Source organism: Mizuhopecten yessoensis, unplaced genomic scaffold (assembly GCF_002113885.1).
Source record: "Mizuhopecten yessoensis strain PY_sf001 unplaced genomic scaffold, ASM211388v2 scaffold716179, whole genome shotgun sequence".
Taxonomy (NCBI): Eukaryota; Metazoa; Mollusca; class Bivalvia; order Pectinida; family Pectinidae; genus Mizuhopecten; species Mizuhopecten yessoensis.
In genome coordinates this window covers 143744-171673 of record NW_018479987.1, presented here as the reverse complement: position 1 = coordinate 171673, position 27930 = coordinate 143744, and the positions used below count along the sequence as shown (strand labels likewise).

The window sequence follows — 27930 nt, the reverse complement described above, 5'->3', positions numbered from 1 at the left end:
CACAGCCTATACTTAAATATAAAGTAAAAATATATATACGGCCAATATCAAAATATAAGATAAAAAGACACAGGCTTTAACAAAATATAAGGTTATAAAAAGACACAGCCTTTAATAAAATATAGGTTACAAGACAAAACTTAAAAATGTAAAGTAACCACACAAAGCCTTTATCAAATAGTAGGTAACAACACACAGCCTATGCCAAATTTAAGGTGAGTGTTCTATTACTGCCATGGGTGTTATTAGATCTAGCCCGTGCTCCATCAACGAGTATTGCCCGTGTTGTACAACAAGGAATAATGTTTTGATGTCACCCTATCTGTAATAATACCACCTTTACAGAATATAGAAATTAAATGAAATTAACGTATTTTGAAAGAAGCATGTGTCTTTGAACGAATCTTGAACGCGAGCTTTGTTTAAAGAATTTAATGAAAATCAATTTTATGATAGTTCTTGCGCATTGTTTTACACTACGCTGTTTTATCGTGAGATTGTTCGAGGTACGTCTTTTTATAACGTTTAAATTGAACTGGATAGTCATCAAGAAGAATATAAATATTTCCATTTTAAAGTAATCGTGGAAAACATTCATCTACAAAACGTTTTGGTTTATCAAATACTGACGTACTGTAGATAACTTGTATGGTATCTATGACATTACTTGCTCAAAATAACGACGTAATTTTGACTTTTCATTTCGTAATTATGGCATTTCATCTCGTTATTACGATTTTGAAATATCGGCAGTAGCCGTTCATATCCGCATAGAGGGGCACGATGAAATCACCTCTTTGCCTGAATAATCAAATAAAAATGATAGTAAATATTTTCCTTAACTATTTTTCATTTTGTTTCGGTAAATAATACTTGTCGACAGAGAGAGTAAACACAGGCATCATTACAAGGAAAGATACGCCAATAAGTAATTTAAGCTATTGTATATTTCTGTAGGTTTTTATGGTATTTCATCTAGCATTAATATATATCGAGTATATCATACAGATATGATATTGAAGTTCACATTATCACACTTTTCCGCTGTCGTACGAAGTAACTCGCCCACTGTGTAACCGTTATCACGCCTCGGCCGGCATTCACTTGAGTCTTATCAGGGATATGAAATCTCTGACGATAATTAGTTTCTATTAAGCACGGGGTAATGTTATGTTATACACTAGGGAAGGTTTAATACGTAAGAGAATGCTAGAGGCAGTGGAACTCCTTGCCATAATTGACAAAGTCTACGCGTTGACTATTTGCACAGACGCAATGCGATGTATAGAACGTTAAATATGCAATACTGATTTTACAACAACTAAGAACGGTTCTTGACCATTTCTAAGAGAGGATACAGCCAAGAAAACTGCTTGGCACTTTCGACGATTTCCGACACAGGATACAGCCAAGCACATTGCTTGGCTCTTTCGACCATTACTGAAACAGGATGGACTTCGCTAAACAATTCGTTTTTATATTAGTTTTATGTTTTTCGACGTCTGGTAAGTAATTTTTCATATTTTCTTTGTCATGTAACATAAATGTGTTTGATGCGATTGGTCCACTATTGGAATAAAATATATTGCTGAGATGAGTGACAGTTTAATACATATGTATATTATAAATTACTCTAAGGGTTAGGGTTATTTTATGATACCTGTAACATTGGTGACAGGTATTATTTCTTAGATTTGTAAGGAAAAATCATTATGTGGTTATTGTTTTGTTTCCTATCGATAAAGATAGGAGTATTTTGTCCTATCCTGATGTGACAACGGTTCCTGTTATCGTTTGCAGTATCGCCATTTTTTCTCTCTCCTGAATGTGTGTTTGACCAACCTGGTTATCGTAAAGAGCTCTTGTATCCTGACCCCATGCGGTACTGATTGCTTTCTTTTACATTATTATAAATGCATTAATCAGCTTATTGTCATTGTCCTCTGTTTTATATTTATTTCCTTTTTTTGACAGCGTTTGCGGGCTACCGCCGAGTGTGTTTCTATGACCTCAACTCAATATACCATTCTGGACTAGGAACTTTCCGTCCGGCAAACATCGACGCTATGCTTTGTACACATATAATCGTAGCATATTCCTGGATCGAAGATAACGCTTTAACAGAGTATACGCCTAATGATAGAGATCTGTAAGTTTGTATCCATTATTTTGTAGGCATATCCTTATCTATCTCTTTTTTTGATATCTAGTGATGTTTAACATGGATGGTTGTTAAAAATACCAAATCAAACAAAAAAGACTAAAATATAAAAGATAAAAGTATACAAGAACGACTTTCCAAAAAAACACGAAAATGACTCATCTATTGTTTAATAAATGTATGATTCCTTGATCAATTGTATAATGGTGAAATAATTATACAGTTCTACATGGTTTATGGATTATGTGAAAACTGAGTTTATTATTTTGTGATTATATCATTAACATAATAATTTACATATGTTTTTGTTGTTGTATATATAGCAGTTTATATATATCATGTGATATGTTTATAAAAATGGAATAATATGTCCTTCCGTCATAATATGATTATTAGAAACAACCAAAACAGTGGTGTCGTCTTGGGCCTATTTTTTAAGAGATGTTACATACCATGGCAATAATTAACGTCAGCAATATTATGACGACAAAGTACGCAAGCACAGAAATATGTCAGGTCACAAATTACAAATAGGCTCCTAGTAAAGAGATTCACAGATACCAGAAAATGTCACTTCACCAACAAAAACGTTTTAAATGTTGTTAGATTTTCGCTAGTGAACAAACCTATCTACAATTGTCCTAACAATAAATTCAAGGTTGTCCCTATATAACAAATATTTTCTCCTGTTATTTTAAATACTTCAACCAAAGTTGATTACATTATTAAAACTCAACCTTAACACATTTTAGTTCACAATAATTAAGCTCATTCTTTATGATAATCGCTTAGGAACTGATGTTCAAATGAAAACTACGTCTGTATTGGTTTGTAGGTGCTTTTATTTATTCATCAGCGGAACAAGAAATGATTCTTTTTTCTACGATAATGTTGTACGGACATAAGTTATGTAACATACAATGCATATTGGTGTAATCATCAAGTACATAAATACGTTATGTAACATACACGTATATAACAATGATGTACGGACATAAGTTATGTAACATACAATGTATATTGGTACAATCGTAATGTACATACATACGTTATGTAACATACACGCATATAACAATGATGTACGGACATAAATACGTTATGTAACATATACGTATATAACAATGATGTACGGACATAAGTTATGTAACATACAATGTATATTGGTACAATCGTAATGTACATACATACGTTATGTAACATACACGCATATTACAATGATGTACGGATATAATTTACGTAACATACAAAGTATATTGGTACAACTATAATGTACATACATAGATTATGTAAAATACACGAATGCACTAATGATTGCCAGACATAAGTATCTGGTTTTTAGCAATTCAAACGAAATCTGGCCCAAACATTGCTAGATCATTTCTATTTCATTTCAGTAAATTTTATTGAAAAATCAAAAGGATTATTTCTATCGTCCTTTCCACCAATCTCGCACAGGAATTGTGAATAGGATCTTATCTCTGTCAATTGAAATTGAATGCATTAGAGTTATATAATGCTTTTGATTTTATTTAGATTAGAATACACTTGTTATGATGCAATCAATTAGAGTTAAAGTTATGCAAACATGTATCAATACATGGAATGACAAACATAACTTGATATCCGTTCAACATTATTGATATAACTTGGTGAGCGCACAGTGTCATTATCTTTCAATCAAAATGCTGGTTTTGTACTTCAGTGATAAAGATAACAACCTTTATTATCTAATCAGTTATTTTTACGCTTTGATGAGTTCTTCCTTACAAACAACAAAATGAAAACAAACATCGATTATATGTAGTTATATATTTTTTAAATATGAGTTATTCATTTAGGATGTACTCTTCCGAGGTTTAAATCGCGTTCAGATCCAGCGTAACGGTTTTTTTTTTACAACAAATGTTCAGAATGATATGATTAATTTTAAAAGCATGCGGCAGTCATTTAAATATCAAAAAAGATAATTTTCATGCAATGCTAGATATTAACCCTTTGTGATTTTAGACCTTTACCCGACAATGTCGTTGTATTTAATTTTAGCTTATAGAAGGGGTTTTGCTGTACACGTTTTAAATGTTCAGGATAATGAAAATAATATGCAACAAAGTCGATAATTGATAAAATATTGTTAATTTATGCTTACCTAGTTTAATTGAAGCATTTTTGACATTTTATTCTGCAAAATGTGAAAATATCACACAAAAATAAAGCTAAAATAGCACGTTCGCCTTACTCCTTGTATTTGGGGGCTATTAAGGAAGAGAAACACTCTTTCCATCGAATATTAAAAAAAAATTATAACAGATTTTTTCTATACAACATTAAATCTCGATGAAGTGGTGAAAGAATAGTATTTATTTTTCATTTAGAAGAAAATGCTTTTTTATCAATTTTGCAAACATTCATAGATTTTGGAAAGACTTGAAAGATATTGTAAGAATTTGTTCGGCATATTGATATATTTGACCGATCATAACTTACAAACGAGCACACGGACCTTCATATATATTTGCATTTTTTATGATGCCATTGACTCACTTTTCCAAAAACACTTGTTAAAAGTTTTAATATATATATATATTTCAAATTCTCACGTCAGTACACCCTTAAAAGGTTACAAGCAGACTACTCGTATACATAGAAAGCAAAATAAGTGGGTATCTACTATAGTTTAGATCCCCCAAGGAAATGAAATAGTTATGCATATGCCAACATGTATTAAACCCTACATATACACAATACAAAAAGATGTTACATTTCAGTGTATTTATCTATGAAAGTACCTACGTCATGTCTGTATTATGTAAGCACAACTTACACTGTGTAAACATTAAAAGTATTTTGGCATCTTTCCATAGTCTCCTTTGTAACAATACAATCGGAAAATGGAATTACGATAGAACAAATCGCCTACATGATGGTAGAATTGCCTGAAGGGCCTCACCACTAAATGGGAATCACGATTCTCACATCCTATATATCACTATAACCCTGTTTAAAGCTATCAACTAAACAATCTGTAAATGTTTGTTTTAAAGAAATAATGATTTGTTCCTTAACAGTACATGAAACACTTTGTTTATAATACACCTTATCGATATGCCATGTACTTACAGTTAAGCATATATTTATTTTATTAAACACGTTTAATTTCTTATGGGAAGTAAGAAGCAAATCTAGCAGTTTTCTTTTAAGCGTAGTTCTAACTTTGCATATTGTTTTTAATGATTTTTAATTTTACTATTATTTGATCTCCGTTATCCGTATTACATAATGTAGTACGTTTTGTTTCCTTTATCAAATTCTTTAAAACATTGGTCAAGTAGTGGCAACTTATTAGTATATTCATGCTGCAATATTTGTGCCATGTGCTTTTGGATGGTTACGGAATTTTTTAAATGACAATTTTAAGAATTTTAGTTTGTGAATATACAAACTACATTCAAATTACAAATTGCAAACACATTACTTATAAATTACATAAAACTATGTGAAAGTAATCACATAACATTTCAAACACTACACACATAAAAATAAATTACAATAAAGCTACATTAAAATTACAAACAAACTGAAAATTTATTCCAGACAAACTACATGCAAATTTAATAAAGATCACAGACTACGTGTATAAAAATATATAGAAAAATAAACTTGCTTTTTGCTTACGAGCTGCAGACATTAAGAACGGTTTTAATATAGATCGAGTTAACGAAATTACAAACGACTATCAAATCCCTGTGGGTATTTATAAACCACCGTATTCATTTATTACAGACATTTTTGTTTCATTAGTTGTCATAAAAGTCGTTTTACTTGATTAAAACAAGAACGACTGGATGAATATAAGTAAAACATGTCGACAAACTACATAAAGTGAACGTTATTTAAGTTTTTGCTACTTTCTGTTGACAATAGTAGGGAATCACTTGCCTATTAATAGTTTACGCGATATCATATCTCAATTTCCAAAGGGCAAACAAGTATACCAAAGTTCTAATCCTATCATTTCTTTTTCGTAACTTCATAAACACAAATAAATCTCAGCCCTTGGAACTACTTTTATATTGCGTACAATAATGTACCATTACTTAAAGCTGTAAAGTGGTCGTATTGTTACTTTCAAAGCATTTCAATTTAACCAATAATAGGTATTGGAGCGATTTTTGAAATTGTCATCGGGGAATGAATCCGTTCAGCCCTCAATGCCAGCGTGACAAATAAATGAATAATAATCTAATAACAAACAGGTTGCCCTGTAATTGTACGGTAAGGCGTATTGAACACGCGTGAGCATGAAATAAACTAATAGACGATTATGTTTCACCTTTTGTGTTGCAGTTACAAGGAAGTTATTGACCTCAAACACGCCAACCCCCACCTAAAGGTTATGATTGCTTTAGGAGGGCTGGTCCCCGACTTTGCTACTATGGTAGCTAAACCAAAGAGAATGATCGAGTTCGTGGAATCCACCATCCCGTTCTTGAACAAATATAGGTTTGACGGAATAGACCTTGACTGGGAGTTTGCAGCCATCGACAAACCCCGTGTGGACAAATCACAATATTCAGGTCTTTGCAGGGTTCGTCTTGTTTCTTTTTCTACATTACTTATTGGATTTATAGGGTCTTACGAGTTAGTGGTAATGTGTTATGCCTGTTTTATTACATACATATTTTATCAAAGATCAAGTCTAAGAATTCAAGAATGGTATCGAAAATCGTGTTTTTCTTTTACAATATTCACAAAGATATAGAAATAAAGAAACACAAAATAAATCAAAACATAAAAGTCAAAAATGATGATGTGCTGATATTATTTTAAGTTCGTTTTCAATTGAGATAGAATTTCTAAAACTCGTCACACATTTTGACTTATTTACTCTCAGGCTCATACATCTGATCATCACATGTATCAAATAGAAAAACCTTATCGCAGATCCTAATAATGTTTCACCAATTTATGATTTATCAAACCAGCCAAACCTTTGAAGTACACTTGTGTTAAAAAACAAGATAATCAGACAAACCACAGTTATTACGTGTAAGACTAATATGCTATATAAATAACCTTGTTAATACCATTTTGTGTAGGATCAATGTACTACACTGTCAACAACCCAGATACAAGATTGTTAGATTTGTACACTACACCTGATGAACAAGCTACTAAAAAAAATAAGTGGTACATGTACACATATTATATAAAATTGAGACTCAACACCAGTTCTCTTATTTCTGTTAATGTTAATTTATCCATCGAAACGTCACTGATAGATATACGAATAGGTATATATAACAAGTGTCGAGTACAACACCACATCTACGTCATTATAACATATACAAAATAGGTTTAAAGTAATAATTGTCGATTAATAACAATATAAGAATAGGTGTATATAACAATTGTCGATAAACATCAACACCACATAAAAGTCACTATAAGATATACAAAATAGGTAAAAGTGATAATTGTTGATAATACCAACACCACAGATACGTCATTATAAGAGATACGAAAGAGGTATAAAATAAAAATGGTTGATAAATAGCAACACCATATATACGTCACTATCAGATATACGAATAGGTGTATATACAAAAGGTTATTTGAAAGAGAAATGCGTCACACGTCGTTAAATTAAATTCATTATGTCGTCTACGTTTGCCCGCAATTTATTTATCCACAATACGATCTACATGTTTTATAGCCGAGAGGCATATGCAACTTGTATCATTTTCACTTAAGTAGCCTACATAAATGATTTGGACAGAATTACTTTTGGATTGTGCCATCCATTTGTACGGTGATTGGAATATTTTTAGTAGGAATCAAAATCTAAATCTAAAATCTAAATATTTTATTTTTAGATATTTAATCTTAATCCAATTAAATCTTAAAACAGTTTAGATTGTAATTTTCTCCTGATGTTTTTAGAGATTGAGAAATGCTTTCGAAAAAGAGTGCGAAAAGTCTGGCAAAGAACGTAAGCTGCTGACGGCTACCGTGGGAACACTGAAATCAAACATCGATGCTGTTTATGATATTCCAGAAATGGTTCAGTAAGTATCCGCCGTACTCCTACATAAATGGGTCACTAACTAAAACGCTTTAAAACGTATTTATAGAAAGTAATTCTTAAACATTTAAAGATGAGTTACTGCATTTAATTCTTCTGTAAAGTATAAAGCTCTAAGGTGTGTTAAACCAGCTTCATAGAAGTTCTGACATTTCTATAGATTGTACACTTTCCATAGGTATATCTAGCGGTCATTAAGCTTATATTAAGTTAAACACCTGTCGTGTTGTCTATCTTGTTAATATTGCCCAATCGATTAACGAAAAGGTAACTAACGAAGGAAGACAATGTTTTACTTTTTGATTTTTCACTTTTATAGATGTTGCCAGGCAAGATAAAATTTTCGACTTTTCCACATAAAAAAATAATCATTTAGTAAACAATAAGTTTGTTTGAATCATAATTTAAGTCTTTATGAAATAGGAATATCCGAACGATACTTTTTTCCCATACGGTACACGTGAAGGACTGCTATGCTATGACAAGGAGCAAGAATAAAAAAATATCGTGATGTTTTTCCTATCTGTCAACTCGGTTTCTAAAGTAGATAAATTGATATCACATTATAAGAGATACGAAAAAGGTGTATAAAATAATTGCCGATAAATAACAACAGATGATATATTTAGATTTTATGTTTTATTCAGAATCAGTTTACAGTGTGATTTATTTTGGTGAAAGAAAGCTGATATTATCTTCATGCATATGATTCAGGCACCTGGACTTCATCAACTTAATAACTGATAACCTATACCGGGAACAGGGTTACCCTGACAATCGGACTTACCACCACAGCACCCTTGTCGACAGGCCAACTGACACGGAGATGGAAAGTTATATCAATATGGTAAATGTGCTATTCCTAAGACGACAAATTGAAATGAAATTACTTCTACAAACTATGTTTTGTTTAAATGTTTAAGCTCTAACTAATTAAACATACACCTTCCTCAATGTTTCCCCGTTATCAAACTGATTTTCGTTGAAAACTCCCGAAATCAGTAGGTGGATGTATATCCGATTATTTATCAACGATTGATATTGCGTTTATTGTAGCAATGGGCAGCGAGGTACTGGGTGCAACAGGGAGTTCCAAAGGCACAAATCAACATAGGAATATCGTTTGGAGCTTTTGGGTTTGAGCTGTTGGATTCAGCTAGTTATGATATAGGGGCTGTATCCGTTGGACCAAGCCCCGCGGGTCCGTTCACAGGGATAAAGGGCATTCTGGCGTACTACGAGGTAGGTACTGACGGGCTTACGCACAATATATATACTACACACGGAAATGTTCGCCAAACTCGTATGTTATCCCCTCGTCTCTCCCTCCCTACGGAATGAGGATGCATAAAAACTTTTATAAAAATATTAGAACACGTCCTTTTTTGAATAATATTTCAACTGAAGAGGGCAAAACTACCACTGAACAAAAAATTAGGTTTGAATAGGTCAAAGGGCAAACGTTTCCGGATTAACTCTGCGCAATTAAACTTATTATATTTTTAGGAAAAAATCATCATCCTTTTATCATGTAAACTATTTATTTTGATACGCAGCTGATTTAAAATAACACACAGGAGGAAGGTATTCCCGCATCATCATTGTCTGCTATCCCTTAGTTAATATTTAAGCTTTAGTATATCTCCATAGCTATCGTTGCAATCTCATGCTGCAGTTACTATTTTTATTACTTTAGTTACAAATTGATATACTACTAGGGCAATGCTTTATACTATTAATGTTCCAGCTATATGTATTACTACAGTTACTGCTATAAAATGCAATAATAACTGCTAGTGTAAACACTGCTACAGCTACTGCTATCTAATACTATATGTATATATACGAATTAACTGCTATACTTATACTTTATTTACTACTTATAATTACATTCGCCTCTCTCTAATACCACAGGCACTGGGTGTCATTCCAGTTTATTTTTCAAGATACAATGAATTGGATATTCGAAACTAAACTGACAAGACTAAATCTTGACAAGACAAATTCTATCATCGTTTGGCCAGTATAATTTGGTCGGTATACCGTTGTTGTTGAAAGGTTTGTCTGCTCCTTGAGGAAGGCGGTCAGTCATACCAGAGCTATAATGTTCCTTTCTACGTCAACGACACCTTGTGGGTAGCTTATGATGACCAGCAGAGTGTTGCAGATAAGGTAAGCATTCTCAATGGATCAATCACAGTATTACAGATATAAGGGTTGAACGGCATTTTCTTCAATGTTCATGTCAGTATGAACGCTAATTGGTTATATTCATAATCCTCGAAACACAATAGGGCTCCATTGACATTGGGAAATGCTGTTCAAAAGATATATTAATATTCTAAACTTCATAATTACATGTAGTATTGGTCTAAATGTAGGTATTCCCTTACATTTGCTATACTCAAATGTCTGTGTTGTCAGGGCAAACTAGGTTTCTTGAACAGCCTAACGTCGCCAAAATGCATGCTTCTAACGAATATCCAATGCGGGAGGGTATTTAATATATTTACACTTCCCCCTCTATAAGCATAACCATAATAAATTGTGTTTATAGGGATATAAAGTCCTCCCGCCTCTATATACATGTAACAACCATTAGGAGCAAACATGTTTGTGATGTTAGGCTGTTCCAACAATCTCGTTTGCACTGACGATACAAACAGTTCAATTTCGAAAATGTAAGGGAATTTCTTTGTTAAGGTCAGTGATATCTAAAAATTTAGAATGTAAATATAAGGATTGAACGGCATTTTTTCAATGTACTTGCCGGTGTAAAATTGAAAAAATAAAGTTCAATTCTTATTTAACTCATATAAATTCTTATACCACATGCAGATAGCGTTCATTACAGCTATCACTGTGAATGCCATTTACCTATTGTTGACGTTAATATTATAACGTCATGATTTTAACGCTTAAATCTACAGACGCTCTTCAGATAAAGGCTGATATCTACGTTGCACGAGCATATAATCAAAAACACTCATTTGATATGTTGGTTAAACTGCTATCAGTTTATACTCATAGTCAGTTTGAACACCAACTGAATGTTCAATTCTAAAGGATGTACTCTTCTGAGAAGTTTAAAAGTCCCTGTATTAATTTTCTTTATATGCATCTTTTGAAAAAGGAGTTGATGAGTTTTGGTAAAGGTATGCAGAACAAATTAATACAATAGCTTCCAAGTATGTTATCAGATATGAATAAAAGTGAAATTTCTCTACCTTATTCTTGTACCTCTATAAGCAATTAAACTTACCTCTATTCATTGTTCTAAATGAAAAATACTCATTTAATTACCTTATCACAGATTTAGTGCTAGATAAAAAAAACTTCTGTAGTTCAAGGTATTTTTTCATGAATTTTTCCTTCCTTAAACATGTAAAATAAATTAGGCTTGTGAGGTTGGGTCAATTTGTCACATAAGCGACCCGTTTTACTATGTTTTACGGTCATTTCATAACTATGGTAATACACACCTGTAACAAAACCTAAAGTTGCTGTGATTGGTCAAAACCGGTTGGAACATGTTCCTTCGCTACTACAAGTACTACTTTTATTTAACATATTTTAACATATTTTGAATTTAAAAATATTTCTTTTGTCATTATAATTTCCATTGCATTTAAAACTGTGCATCAGTAAAAAAAAAAAAAAAAGCACTGGACTACTTTGCACTGCGCAGAACGACAGTTGTATGATCGAAGTACTTTGGTTTTGACCTAAATAGAGTCAGCTGATAACAAATAATTGTGCTTAAAGTTATTTTCTAGTTATGACTGTTATGTGATAAACAGAATATTACATGAGTGTCCATGTCAAATTAAATTTGATAAACTGTTTCAATATTTTGATATGCCACTCGCCCAGAAGTTCGTTTCATATCAAATAATAACTCCTTTTATAAATGTAAGATCCCCTATATATACGGTACACAAATTATTTGACAACATGTTCGTTTAAACAATACGGAAAAGTAGTACTTATATTCGGTTATACAAAATCAATGAATGTTTGCATTGTGTATTATTACTGTATATTAACATATTTTTACGTTATATCAAGGCCGAATGGCTCGTTCAAGAGGGATACGGTGGTAGCATGGTCTGGGAGTTATCTATGGACGATTTCAGTGGTGTATGCAGCTCCTCCGTGAATAGATTTCCGCTCGCACGTCAGATCAAGGACACCCTTCAAACTGCAGAACCAAGTAAGGAAACACAACGAGTTTATAACTGTAGTAAGGACCATATTAACAAAACAATGACTTTTGATTAAACTGTGTTAAGGGCTCTAACTATATAAACTGTACCTATGATTTCTTGCATTATTTCTATTCTTTCCGAGTGTGAGAGTGCGATAGTCCAAACCAAGATTCGAACACTAAACCTCCAATCAATAAAATGTCTCTCTATCAAACTGAGCTACCAGACCACACGTTATACCTTGGTTCGGTCGCACCAGTAATATTTGAAAAAAATAGGGGAGATTACTGAGCATAAAAACAGTGGTATTCTCTCGTGTCTTGTTTGCATTGAAACATGGAATCTTAAAGAACTTTACAGTTATTGTTTGGAATTGTTTGTTTATTTTTGTTTGACATTTGATATTTGATGAGTTTTAGGGCCCAGCACATATCGAAAGGTATGTACCTTCACCGTGTGGTCCGTGGATCGACCCAGTCTGGGAAAGTTCTCCCCCTGGGACATAGACCCAACCCTTTGTACACATATCACTGTGGCCTACGCTACGGTCCGCCATGATAGGCTGGCACCGATATTCGTCCAAGATTTAAAGCTGTAAGTACGCCTTACAGTTGATTTTCTCATTTGAAAGTCGCTTACCTGCATGGTTTTCCTTTGCACTTCAACTCATTTCATTTTTCATCTCCCAATATGTGGCATTGAGGACAGAAAATAATTAGTCAGTCGGTATTTTAGAAGAAAAATCCTGCTTATCAATACAAATGTGCCGTACTCTCAGTTATATTCTCCTTTATGAAAACTTGGGCAATATTTTGTTGATGGTATGTTACTTTTCTTGTACAGATATCGTCAAATCAGCCGAATAAAAAATAACTACCCTCACATAAAGACTCTGTTGTCTGTTGGTGGCTGGGAGGAAGGTAGTGCAGCGTTCTCCAACATGGTATCCAACCGCCTCTCGATGTTTACTTTTGTGAGGTCAGTCCTCACCTTCCTGCGAAACTACGACTTTGACGGGCTGGATCTTGCTTGGCAATACCCAGCATTCAGAAGAGGTTCTCGCCCAGCAACAGATCGTCGCCTCTATGGAGAACTGATTAGGGTAATTTTGCGACGCGGTCAGCAAATTGTTTGCATAGAAGTCCTTCCTCTTGTGTTAGGGTTTAGACAACCTTTCCAACAGTGTTTGTGCTCAAGAAGTGTTATGTTGATTTGTATTTTTGAGGAATGACTTAAGATGAACCGTTACATGGGATGCCTTATTCCGTTAGCAAATCGATCGGTTTATATAAAAACAAGATTTAAGGTAAAAGGTGAAGAGGTTTTGGTTTTTGGTAGAGTCTTTTAAGATGGTTTTGAGATTCATTTTGTCTTTTAACTCATGCAGGACACAGTTTCTACAAAATTCAAGTTTGACTTTAGATACTAAAAGAACAGCACTGTGCTCGTATAATTTTGTACCTTACATCTCAAAACGACTCATGTGTTTACCCCTCTTTACATGTGTTATTATCATAATGTGACAATATCTTTATATCTCTTATAACGATTATACGATCTCTAGGTGACACAAGAATAGCACAGAATCCACATATTTATACGATATTTCGTTCGATATTTAAAAGGCGACGACAAACACATGTACACTATAGTAACATGTTATACATACATTTTAGATATATCTTTCGTTGAACGATCAGAAGCTTTTCACCAAGTAAATCGTAAAACTATTTTTGGTGCAGTTATTCATTTCTTCGATATCTATTCGTTTCATCATAATTATTTCATCATGAAAACAACTAACAAGACGATTGGCAATTTGACACTCTAAAGTGTTGATTTTTTATGTACACATTTTTTATAATTATTCATATTTTGTAATATTTTATTTTGAGCACACGGCTTCTCCCCCATAAAAAAAGTCATTATGTTTAAAGCAATGTCATAGGTACACAGCTATTTCAAACATATAACTACAAACACAAAAAGCTCTGCCGTTTATCATTGTTAAAGTCGTTTCTTATCATTTATGAATAGATGCTTCGAGGTGCGTTCGATGCAGAATGCTTGCGCTCTGGTAAGGATAGTTTCCTTCTAACAGCATCCGTCAGCCCTGAAAAATTCATAATCGACAAATCCTATGATACAAACGCCATGGTTCAGTAAGTATAAACAAAATTGATCATACACTCCCCTACCTTAAAAACTCATAACGTGTCGAAGCTATGGTATATGTCTATTGACTTTACCGTTGAGACTCGAATGGGAAATATGATTTCAATATTGTTAGCTGTACTAAACATGTCATACACTCCCAGAATATTCTCAGTGATGGTTGTTGGGTATAAAAACATGTTACACAATCTCAGGGTATTATGGATGGTTGTTGGGAATATAAACATGTTTCACACTACCAGACTAGTCTTATGGATGGTTGTTTAGTATATAAACAAGCTACATAAAGAGTTTTCCCTGGGATTGTTGTTCGGTATACACTCACAGGGTATAAACAGTTATAGACGGGGTATGAGGGAAATAGCAAATGTATGGTCCCCCGAGGTGAACAACTATTTCCAGAGGCGCCGAGGGAAATAGTTTTTTCCATGGGTGACCATAAATTTGCTATTTCCCAAATTACCTATTATAAAACTGTTTTATTATAACGAAACAAATTAAGGCAATTTAACAAATGAATTTATTAATTTTTTTCTTTAAACGATTTCAAAGAGAGAAAAAATACAATTGGAAGTGCTGTGTGCAACGTCACCATTGCTTTCCTAGCATATTTAGTCCCATCAACTTTTTATAAGTTCTGCATAAAATTTGTATGGACACACGTTCATCTTTACTGTGCCTGCTCTCCCATAATCGTTGAGGCATCCGGCATTCCGTTCTGTTAAATAAGTTTGAAGTAAATTCACTGCAGTCTTAACAACAGCTTTTGAATTTAAGCTGTACTTTTAACGTCCATAATATGCTGTAATTCCTCATCAGTAAGATTATCAAAACCACCTACACCGATGCCATTTTTGCTGTTGTCGTTTGGTTCTGAATTGTGATGTCATCTGCGTCACGGAGAAGGCCCCGCCTACCAAATGTTCACATTTGTTGAAATTTTATAAGCTCCGCCTAAAAAATCCATGAGGGATTAGTCCTCTTTCTGGCAGGGAGTAGTCCTTCCTTGCAGGGGGTAGTCCTATTTTGGGGAGGGAGTAGCCCTCAGATAGAGAGATTTAAGTGATTTAAGGGGAAAAGGACATGTTATCGTATTGTTTTTATGTAAGGAAAACTCAGTAGAGGTATAATAAATTAACATGTTAAAGACTTCCATAGTATTCCGTGTGTTTGCTGTAAGGTATATAAACAAATTACACACTCCCATAGTATTCCTTGTGTTTGCGTTGGGTATATAAACATGTTAGACACTCCCATAGTATTCCTTGTGTTTGCGTTGGGTATATAAACATGTTACACACTCCCATAGTATTCCTTGTGTTTGCGTTGGGTATATAAACATGTTACACACTCCCATAGTATTCCTTGTGTTTGCGTTGGGTATATAAACATGTTACACACTCCCATAGTATTCCTTGTGTTTGCGTTGGGTATATAAACATGTTACACACTCCCATAGTATTCCTTGTGTTTGCGTTGGGTATATAAACATGTTACACACTCCCATAGTATTCCTTGTGTTTGCGTTGGGTATATAAACATGTTACACACTCCCATAGTATTCCTTGTGTTTGCGTTGGGTATATAAACATGTTACACACTCCCATAGTATTCCTTGTGTTTGCGTTGGGTATATAAACATGTTACACACTCCCATAGTATTCCTTGTGTTTGCGTTGGGTATATAAACATGTTACACACTCCCATAGTATTCCTTGTGTTTGCGTTGGGTATATAAACATGTTACACACTCCCATAGTATTCCTTGTGTTTGCGTTGGGTATATAAACATGTTACACACTCCCATAGTATTCCTTGTGTTTGCGTTGGGTATATAAACATGTTACACACTCCCATAGTATTCCTTGTGTTTGCGTTGGGTATATAAACATGTTACACACTCCCATAGTATTCCTTGTGTTTGCGTTGGGTATATAAACATGTTACACACTCCCATAGTATTCCTTGTGTTTGCGTTGGGTATATAAACATGTTACACACTCCCATAGTATTCCTTGTGTTTGCGTTGGGTATATAAACATGTTACACACTCCCATAGTATTCCTTGTGTTTGCGTTGGGTATATAAACATGTTACACACTCCCATAGTATTCCTTGTGTTTGCGTTGGGTATATAAACATGTTACACACTCCCATAGTATTCCTTGTGTTTGCGTTGGGTATATAAACATGTTACACACTCCCATAGTATTCCTTGTGTTTGCGTTGGGTATATAAACATGTTACACACTCCCATAGTATTCCTTGTGTTTGCGTTGGGTATATAAACATGTTACACACTCCCATAGTATTCCTTGTGTTTGCGTTGGGTATATAAACATGTTACACACTCCCATAGTATTCCTTGTGTTTGCGTTGGGTATATAAACATGTTACACACTCCCATAGTATTCCTTGTGTTTGCGTTGGGTATATAAACATGTTACACACTCCCATAGTATTCCTTGTGTTTGCGTTGGGTATATAAACATGTTACACACTCCCATAGTATTCCTTGTGTTTGCGTTGGGTATATAAACATGTTACACACTCCCATAGTATTCCTTGTGTTTGCGTTGGGTATATAAACATGTTACACACTCCCATAGTATTCCTTGTGTTTGCGTTGGGTATATAAACATGTTACACACTCCCATAGTATTCCTTGTGTTTGCGTTGGGTATATAAACATGTTACACACTCCCATAGTATTCCTTGTGTTTGCGTTGGGTATATAAACATGTTACACACTCCCATAGTATTCCTTGTGTTTGCGTTGGGTATATAAACATGTTACACACTCCCATAGTATTCCTTGTGTTTGCGTTGGGTATATAAACATGTTACACACTCCCATAGTATTCCTTGTGTTTGCGTTGGGTATATAAACATGTTACACACTCCCATAGTATTCCTTGTGTTTGCGTTGGGTATATAAACATGTTACACACTCCCATAGTATTCCTTGTGTTTGCGTTGGGTATATAAACATGTTACACACTCCCATAGTATTCCTTGTGTTTGCGTTGGGTATATAAACATGTTACACACTCCCATAGTATTCCTTGTGTTTGCGTTGGGTATATAAACATGTTACACACTCCCATAGTATTCCTTGTGTTTGCGTTGGGTATATAAACATGTTACACACTCCCATAGTATTCCTTGTGTTTGCGTTGGGTATATAAACATGTTACACACTCCCATAGTATTCCTTGTGTTTGCGTTGGGTATATAAACATGTTACACACTCCCATAGTATTCCTTGTGTTTGCGTTGGGTATATAAACATGTTACACACTCCCATAGTATTCCTTGTGTTTGCGTTGGGTATATAAACATGTTACACACTCCCATAGTATTCCTTGTGTTTGCGTTGGGTATATAAACATGTTACACACTCCCATAGTATTCCTTGTGTTTGCGTTGGGTATATAAACATGTTACACACTCCCATAGTATTCCTTGTGTTTGCGTTGGGTATATAAACATGTTACACACTCCCATAGTATTCCTTGTGTTTGCGTTGGGTATATAAACATGTTACACACTCCCATAGTATTCCTTGTGTTTGCGTTGGGTATATAAACATGTTACACACTCCCATAGTATTCCTTGTGTTTGCGTTGGGTATATAAACATGTTACACACTCCCATAGTATTCCTTGTGTTTGCGTTGGGTATATAAACATGTTACACACTCCCATAGTATTCCTTGTGTTTGCGTTGGGTATATAAACATGTTACACACTCCCATAGTATTCCTTGTGTTTGCGTTGGGTATATAAACATGTTACACACTCCCATAGTATTCCTTGTGTTTGCGTTGGGTATATAAACATGTTACACACTCCCATAGTATTCCTTGTGTTTGCGTTGGGTATATAAACATGTTACACACTCCCATAGTATTCCTTGTGTTTGCGTTGGGTATATAAACATGTTACACACTCCCATAGTATTCCTTGTGTTTGCGTTGGGTATATAAACATGTTACACACTCCCATAGTATTCCTTGTGTTTGCGTTGGGTATATAAACATGTTACACACTCCCATAGTATTCCTTGTGTTTGCGTTGGGTATATAAACATGTTACACACTCCCATAGTATTCCTTGTGTTTGCGTTGGGTATATAAACATGTTACACACTCCCATAGTATTCCTTGTGTTTGCTTTGGGTATATAAACATGTTACACACTCCCATAGTATTCCTTGTGTTTGTGTTGGGTATATAAACATGTTACACACTCCCATATTATTCCTGGTGTTTGTGTTGGGTATATAAACATGTTACACACTCCCATAGTATTCCTTGTGTTTGCTTTGGGAATATAAACATGTTACACACTGCCATAGTATTCTTGGTGTTTGCTTTGGGAATATAAACATGTTACACACTCCCATAGTATTCCTGGTGTTTGCTGTTTGTTGTATTCCTAGGGATGGCTGTTGGCCATACTAATCATGTTACATACATCCTACATGTGCCATCATACAACTAGTTTAATTGGTCACAGCAATTGTTATAAAGTAATTCGTTGGTATTGACAGAAACTTGGACTGGATCAACGTGATGACCTTCAGCATGCATGGCCCTTGGTACAAGTCGACAGACCACCATAGTCGTCTTTACGCTCGCTCTGGGAGTAGCATCGACAGCGCCCAACGTACAATAGTATGTACTGTAAACACACTGATTGTTAACTCATCTACTAAAGATTTGAGGATGAGTTGTAAATTAATTTTATTTGCTTCCGTCTATGTATTTATTGAAGAGTTCCGCGGAATTTCGGTATTTTTATTGGCATTCTTAACTTCTCGCAATGCTTGATAAACGGATATAAAACACGTAAACAAAACGATGTTACAAAGTAAGCTTTGATACGTTTCGGGACCCCATTCCGAAGGAATGTACTTTTATTTTTTATTCCTGCATTCAACTTTCAAATCCAAGAATTCTCTGATTTTACCTTTTCTTGACATGAACAGTCATTATATATGCCTACATTCTGTCTTTGAACTTTTCTATTAATCAAATTAGCCGGATGGATAACTGAGGTAATTTTCTTGAAAATTCAAAACTTCTGTGTTACTGAAATCATCGTTAAAGGATTATATGTACCCAAATGATAAAACATTGCCGAAAAAACAGGACCTCATACTTAATGTAATATCTATACAGATACATAAGCAATCATTTTGAAATATCTTTATACTGAAATATCGTACTTGGTCTTCAAATTTGAGGCATCGTTTCATTGAATGAAACAGCTAATAGCAAGCCTCTTGAATTGGTCACCAAAAATGAGGTTATAACGTCACAATTTTTATGACTTCACGATAGATCGCAGTAACAGTTGTTTTTATATAGAAGGAAAGCAAAGCAAATGCAATTATAAAGTGACAAAATGTCCAATGAAACGTAACGGCGTTTTTGTCATATTCAACTAAATATATTTGTATATTTTTGTATCGGGTAATATGTATGATATAAAATAATCAGCTGTTGATATATATTTTAATAAATGGATCAAAGCTATCTGAATCAACTTAATATACACCCGTAAAAGGATAAGCAAGCACGCTTCTAACAAAGATCATAAATTAACACGACGCAAATGCGAATTGTTTTAACAGGAGTGGGCGGCCAGCTACTGGACAAGTGTTGGTGCGGCGAAGGAACAGCTGAATATCGGCCTACCAACCTTCGGCGTGGGATTTACGTTGGACGACTCTAGTAATAATGGTCTATTTGCCGATGCTTGTGGGCCATCTGATTCCGGTCCATACACTAAGGTAGCCGGATACCTGTCATACTGCGAGGTAGGTCATTCACTGTATTATATAGATACTCTATACTTCTCTTTGTCATTTGAATTGTTCACAGATAACCAATAGTTTTATTACAATTTATTTTCATAACATTTAGCATGTTCATCAGTGCTGCTGGCAACACTGAAACATATAGGATTGGTAATACATACTATTATTTCATTTCTTGCCGGTGAGATTTCGAATTCTATCAACTTGGTAAAAGAAATAGCATTCACACTGTAAATTTATATCACGTTTCAATATTACACACCGTGTTCACAGTGTGAGAATATCACCTTTGGTATTGACCAATCAAAACGGCACTTTCTATTCTCCTCATTCAAAACCGCAGATTTTCTGTTCAGATACAGTAGCAGATGAAGTGGTTGTTTTGGTACATCTCTAACAAATAAAGGATTTAATATACCAACACAATTCATACCACTTACGAAAGCAAATACTAATATAGATAATGGTAGCATTGTGGTAAGTAGATCATTCAAAATGGCGCGCAGCCTTATTGTCAAGCCTGACGTCATTAGAACATGGCGCCAAAGATAACGCTATTATATTCCAAATGCTTTGATTCAAATTTCGTTGTTGTATATGTAACTAGTTTCAAAATGTTATAGATAGAAAAAATATATCACATATATATTTTATGTGTTAGAAGAATACCGATATTTTTCTCGAATGCGAATGTCGTATGATACAAAACATGGTATGATAAAAGCGTCCACATTTACATGGTCTGTTATAAGATATGGTATAAAAACGTGATATAAATCATATACATGGCGGAAGTATGGTATCGAACGTATTTATGATCAATGGTATGACATGGACATATATATTGTATAGTGTGATACATTGTATAAAACATACACATTGTATAGTGTGATACATCGCATTAAACATAAACATTAGATATATGATACATTTGTACATCACATAAACCATATACATTGTATAGTGATTGTATAGTGTGATACATCGTATAAAACATACACATTGTATAGTATGATACATCGCATTAAACATATACATTTTATAGTGTGATACATCGCATAAAACATAAACATTGTTTAGTGTGATACATCGCATTAAACATAAACATTAGATATATGATACACTTGTACATCGCATAAAACATATACATTGTATAGTGTGATACATCGTATAAAACATACACATTGTATAGTGTGATACATCGTATAAAACATATACATTATATAGTAAGATACATCGCATAAAACATAAACATTGTTTAGTGTGATACATCGCATTAAACATAAACATTAGATATATGATACATTTGTACATCGCATAAAACATATACATTGTATAGTGTGATACATCGTATAAAACATACACATTGTATAGTGTGATACATCGTATAAAACATATACATTATATAGTAAGATACATCGCATAAAACATATACATTGTATAGTGTGATACATCGCATTAAACATAAACATTAGATATATGATACATTTGTACATCGCATAAAACATATACATTGTATAGTGTGATACATCGTATAAAACATACACATTGTATAGTGTGATACATCGTATAAAACATATACATTATATAGTAAGATACATCGCATAAAACATATACATTGTATAGTGTGATACATCGCATTAAACATAAACATTAGATATATGATACATTTGTACATCGCATAAAACATATACATTGTATAGTGTGATACATCGTATAAAACATACACATTGTATAGTGTGATACATCGTATAAAACATATACATTATATAGTAAGATACATCGCATAAAACATATACATTGTATAGTGTGATACATCGCATTAAACATAAACATTAGATATATGATACATTTGTACATCGCATAAAACATATACATTGTATAGTGTGATACATCGTATAAAACATATACATTGTATAGTATGATACATCGCATTAAACATATACATTTTATAGTGTGATACATCGCATTAAAACATATACATTGTATAGTAAGATAATCTTATAAAACATATACATTGTATAGTGTGATACATCGCATAAAACATATACATTGTATAGTGTGATACATCGCATAAAACATATACATTGTATAATGTGATACATCGTATGAAACATACACATTGTATAGTGTGATACACCGTATAAAATATATACATTGTATAGTAAGATCCATCGTATATAACATATACATTGTATAGTATGGTACATGGTATAAAACATATACATTGTATAGTAAGATACATCGCATAAAACATATACATTGTATAGTAAGATACATCGCATAAAACATATGCATTGTATAGTGTGATACATCGCATAAAACATATACATTGTATAGTAAGATCCATCGTATAAAACAAATACATTGTATAGTGTGATACATGGTATAAAACATATACATTGTATAGTAAGATACATCGCATAAAACATATACATTGTATAGTAAGATACATCGTTTAAAACATATACATTGTATAGTGTGATACATCGCATAAAACATACACATTGTATAATGTGATATATTGTATAAAACATATACATTGTATAGTCTGATACATCGCATAAAACATATACATTTTATCGTGTGATACATCGCATAAAACATACAATTTGTGTAATGTGATATATTGTATAAAACATATACATTGTATAGTGTGATACATCGTATAAAACATAGACATTGTTTAGTGTGATACATCGCATAAAACATATACATTGTATAGTGTGATACATCGCATAAAACATAAACATTGTATAGTAAGATACATCGCATAAAACATACACATTGTATAATGTGATATATTGTATAAAACATATACATTGTATAGTGTGATACATCACATATAACATATACATTGATTACTGTAATAAATCGCATTAAACATATACATTGTATAGTAAGATCCATCGTATAAAACATATACATTGTATAGTGTGATACATCGCATAAAACATAAACATTGTATAGTAAGATACATCGCATAAAACATACACATCGTATAATGTGATATATTGTATAAAACATATACATTGTATAGTGTGATACATCGCATAAAAAATATACATTGTATAGTGTGATACATCGCATAAAAAATATACATTGTATAGTGTGATACATCGCATAAAACATAAACATTGTATAGTAAGATACATCGCATAAAACATACACATTGTATAATGCGATATATTGTATAAAACATATACATTGTATAGTGTGATACATCACATATAACATATAGATTGATTACTGTAATAAATCGCATTAAACATATACATTGTATAGTAAGATCCATCGTATAAAACATATACATTGTATAGTGTTATACATCGCATAAAACATATACATTGTATAGTGTGATACATCACATATAACATATACATTGATTACTGTAATCAATCGCATTAAACATATACATTGTATAGTAAGATCCATCGTATAAAACATATACATTGTATAGTGTGATACATCGCATAAAAAATATACATTGTATAGTGTGATACATCGCATAAAACATATAAATTGTATAGTGTGATACACCGCATAAAACATACCCATTGTATAATGTGATATATTGTATAAAACAAATACATTGTATAGTGTGATACATCGTATAAAACATATACATTGTATAGTAATTAAGATACATTGCATAAAACATACACATTGTATAATGTGATATATTGCATTTAACATATACATTGTTTACTGTGATAAATCGCATTAAACCTATTGTATAGTATGAAACATGGTATTAAACATATACATTGTATACTGTGATAATTCGCGTACAAATTTTACAAACACATACATTACGTGGTATAACTCAATGAATGAAAAAGAAACATCTTGACAATAAGCATCGTGCCAAAAATATTCTAAATTCTCATGCATTTTTACTTTTTTTCATGGGAATTAAAACACAATTTCATGTCTACTGAAAGATATATTACTAAACAATAATTTGAAAATAATTTGATACATTTGTGTTATGACAAGTTATTCAGATGAAATTTATCTTTTAAAATAATGGCAGCGGGATTTAATGCCGAGGATAAGTCAACACATTTTGTATATAATTTCACGGAGAATAAAAATAATGTCTACATCATGAAATATCAATGAATTCCATTTCAGGGTGTCCTATTTCATTTCAGTGTGGCAATAATAGGCACCAAAAAAATTCCAGAATGCAGTGCAAATCGAGTCTAATTGCGAATACTTCTGGCACGATGCTATATGTCCCTCGTTGATTCTGTGTAATAATTAATGTGAAGCTAAAAGAATAAATAAATTAGCTGTTGTCTTTTCTGATTGCATGTTGATATCTTTTATCAAATCCTTATCGTCTTAAACATATTTTTCAATGCAAATAGATCAATGAGCTGATACAGGATGGCGCGATGATGTACCGTGACGATGGTGTGCCATACCTTGTTCTCGGGGACCAATGGATCGCATATGACGACCCACAAAGTCTGTCGGAAAAGGTGAATAGTCAGTAGTTAAATATCTGTTTCAGCTGCTATGGTTTATTGCCACGATTCCTTTGACCACGTAGTCCATGCAACATAAGGTTTTTACCTCGATCTAATTGCTACACCAGGACTGTTGACACAGTGTAAATGTATTTCTCTTGAGTCTCTAAAATACCATATCAACGCACTAAATCCGTCAACGGAAAATATGCCCATTTTAAACATATGGAAACATTTAATTATATGTATCCATTTGGAGTTGATAAAAATATACAGACAGGCATGGAAACGGAAGTAGATAGGTGTATACCGGTCAATGAAAGGTAAAATGATGAGCTCTCAAAAAATCTACTTTGTCGTATGCCTCGAGGAAATGCTTTTAGGATCCCCGTACCACTGCAAAAAACTTGTAACTTAGCATTAGAATCTGTTTTCTCCGACATGAAAATAGCTTTGATAAATCATTTATGAAAAGATACACATACATCCCGGAACTTATATGCAAAAAGCAAAAACAAAAATTAAGATAGAATAAACAAATATAAGCAAAGAACAATGTTCTGAGATTTAAAATAAAGCAGGGCTAGACTGGAAATTCTAACTCTGGACTTCAGATTGTTACCATATAGCTACCGACTGCCCTATCAGATCAACAGAAGTGTTTTGGCCCAACTGTGATATCGTTTCTATCCAAAACGAAATTAAGGGGAGGTGAATATAGATATGAAAAACTGCAGTGCATGGGACAGGTATATCCGTAATGAATATCTTAAACTTGCCAGGGCTTTGTCATAATTAATGCTTTGTTTAAAATGTAAGTTTTCATTACACTTTATGTCGAAAATATCAATTTCATATTTCCCAACGTAAATTTGGACATATACACAGGTTTATTGTCGAAAATTCATGTGCTCATGTGATTTATAAGTAATTTTTCCTCCGTGCATACTTTCACTATTGTTGGAAAAATCCAGTCCAATTTATTACATGTTTTACATCTTAAAGTGTAATATTAGGAATTATCCATTTGATGAAAAAGCCTTAACTTCGCTGTGGTTCGATCCCGGTAATAAATGTGCCTCGTCCCTACTATCTGGACTTTCTGTTAAGAAAAGTTTTTCCAAAGTCTGACTTTATCCCTATTGTCCGAAACAGAAGACACAATCCTCGGCCGCACGCGCCATTTTCAGTTTTTAATACGTTTTTTGATGTTATCTGAACTCGTAAATGAATCATGTATTTAATATGTTACAATTTATATAATGTGTTCCGATTTTGGGTCCTTCCTCCTCCGGTATTATCATCCCGGACAGCAATTGTGATGTTCTTATATCGTTAATGTGAATAAAGTTTGCCTTTTTTATAAAGAATACAATAGAACTATATCAATTAACTGGGCCTGGAAACAATATAGCACAATCTGTGTTATACGTCATGGCCGCACTGTATTACTATCAAATTCGATTAGACCATCGTATTCCGCGTGGTATTGCATCACAAAATGATCCGACGCACGGACGTCCCAATCGCAAAATCAGACTAACAAGTAATCTAATGTATCTCTTCCCTCCGCATCACCTAGAAATTCATAGTGAATTCAATCCGATACATGCCGATTAACATAGCAAAGTACATACTAGCCACACAAATGCTTTTAAATGCTTATTCACAACATAAACACCACTTCGCTAGATTCCACGTTAGCTTTATTAAACCTCCTACCGGCTATCCAGAAGAATGTCTGTTCCGATTGCTAGGGCATTTCATAAAACTTCTCACCTGCACCGAACGCGATTCCTTCAGTTTATTTTGACCATTCGGCAACTCAACTCTTCGCCCAGTAGCTGATCCTGTAACAGTTTTCACTCACCGACTCTTCCACTGCAAGCATTGTTGTTTACAATGAAATTGTGTGTTTTGCATCATTAGAATGTCACAAACTACTACCGTATAAAATGTATGGCAAAGACATGAGAAGGGATCCCCTTTTGTATCAATAAAAACATTTTGTGTGTGAAAATATATCAACGAAATCCGATTGTCTTTTTCCATTAGGAGACTCACTTAATATACTCACGCAGTATTTGCAAAAAAGGTCATTAAAATATATGCTTCTTCGTGATGTCCATTTAACAAATTATATGTTAAATACGAGATGAAAAAAAGCTCAGAAGAAGCTTATTATTAACACTATAACACAGTATGTTTTTGTCTTTTTTTTATAATAACATCTGGAATACAACTACTATATGTATGCTTGATATAATGATTTTTGTCTACTAGACGAGCTGGTTAATACAAGAAGGATACGGGGGAGCCATGATGTGGGATTTATCAATGGACAACCAGTGTAGTAATACATCAGACACTACGTTTCCATTAATCTCGGAAATAGTGGGGACGTTGCGTGACTCCGAGACACAATCATCTACCTCCTTGCCAACATCTACTTCATCTACATTACCAACCACGACCCCAACAACAACAACAAAACAACCACCAGGGCCAACAACAACGACAATAATTACAACAACCACACAACCAACAACCACAACAACTATACCTACAACAACTACAACCTCACCTACTACAATAACAACTACACCTACTACAACAACAACTACACCTACTACAACAACAACCACTCCAACGACTACGACGACCACACCTATTACTACAACAACCACTCCAACGACTACGACGACCACACCAACTACAACAACAACTACACCTACTACAACAACAACTACACCTATTACTACAACAACCACACCAACAACTACAACAACCACACCAACTACAACAACAACTACACCTACTACAACAACAACTACACCTACTACAACAACAACTACACCTACTACAACAACCACACCAACTACAACAACAACTACACCTACTACAATAACAACTACACCTACTACAACAACAACTACACCTACTACAACAACCACAACAACCACCACAACAACCACACCAACCACTACAACAACCACACCA

At 33.5% G+C, this 27930-nt stretch overlaps 1 protein-coding gene across 1 annotated transcript; it reads left to right on the top strand.

Moving 5' to 3' along the window:
* Positions 1-1206: 1206 nt before the first annotated feature.
* Positions 1207-27456, top strand: LOC110441967 (the record flags this gene model as incomplete). Its single annotated transcript, XM_021485293.1, has 15 exons — positions 1207-1282; positions 1975-2149; positions 6506-6746; positions 8102-8226; positions 8958-9090; positions 9300-9485; positions 10302-10415; positions 12312-12456; positions 12871-13045; positions 13295-13553; positions 14489-14613; positions 19181-19304; positions 20267-20452; positions 24829-24942; positions 27214-27456. Coding segments are annotated over exons 1-15 (2421 nt in total), but the record flags the coding sequence as incomplete, so codon positions are not given.
* Positions 27457-27930: the final 474 nt, after the last annotated feature.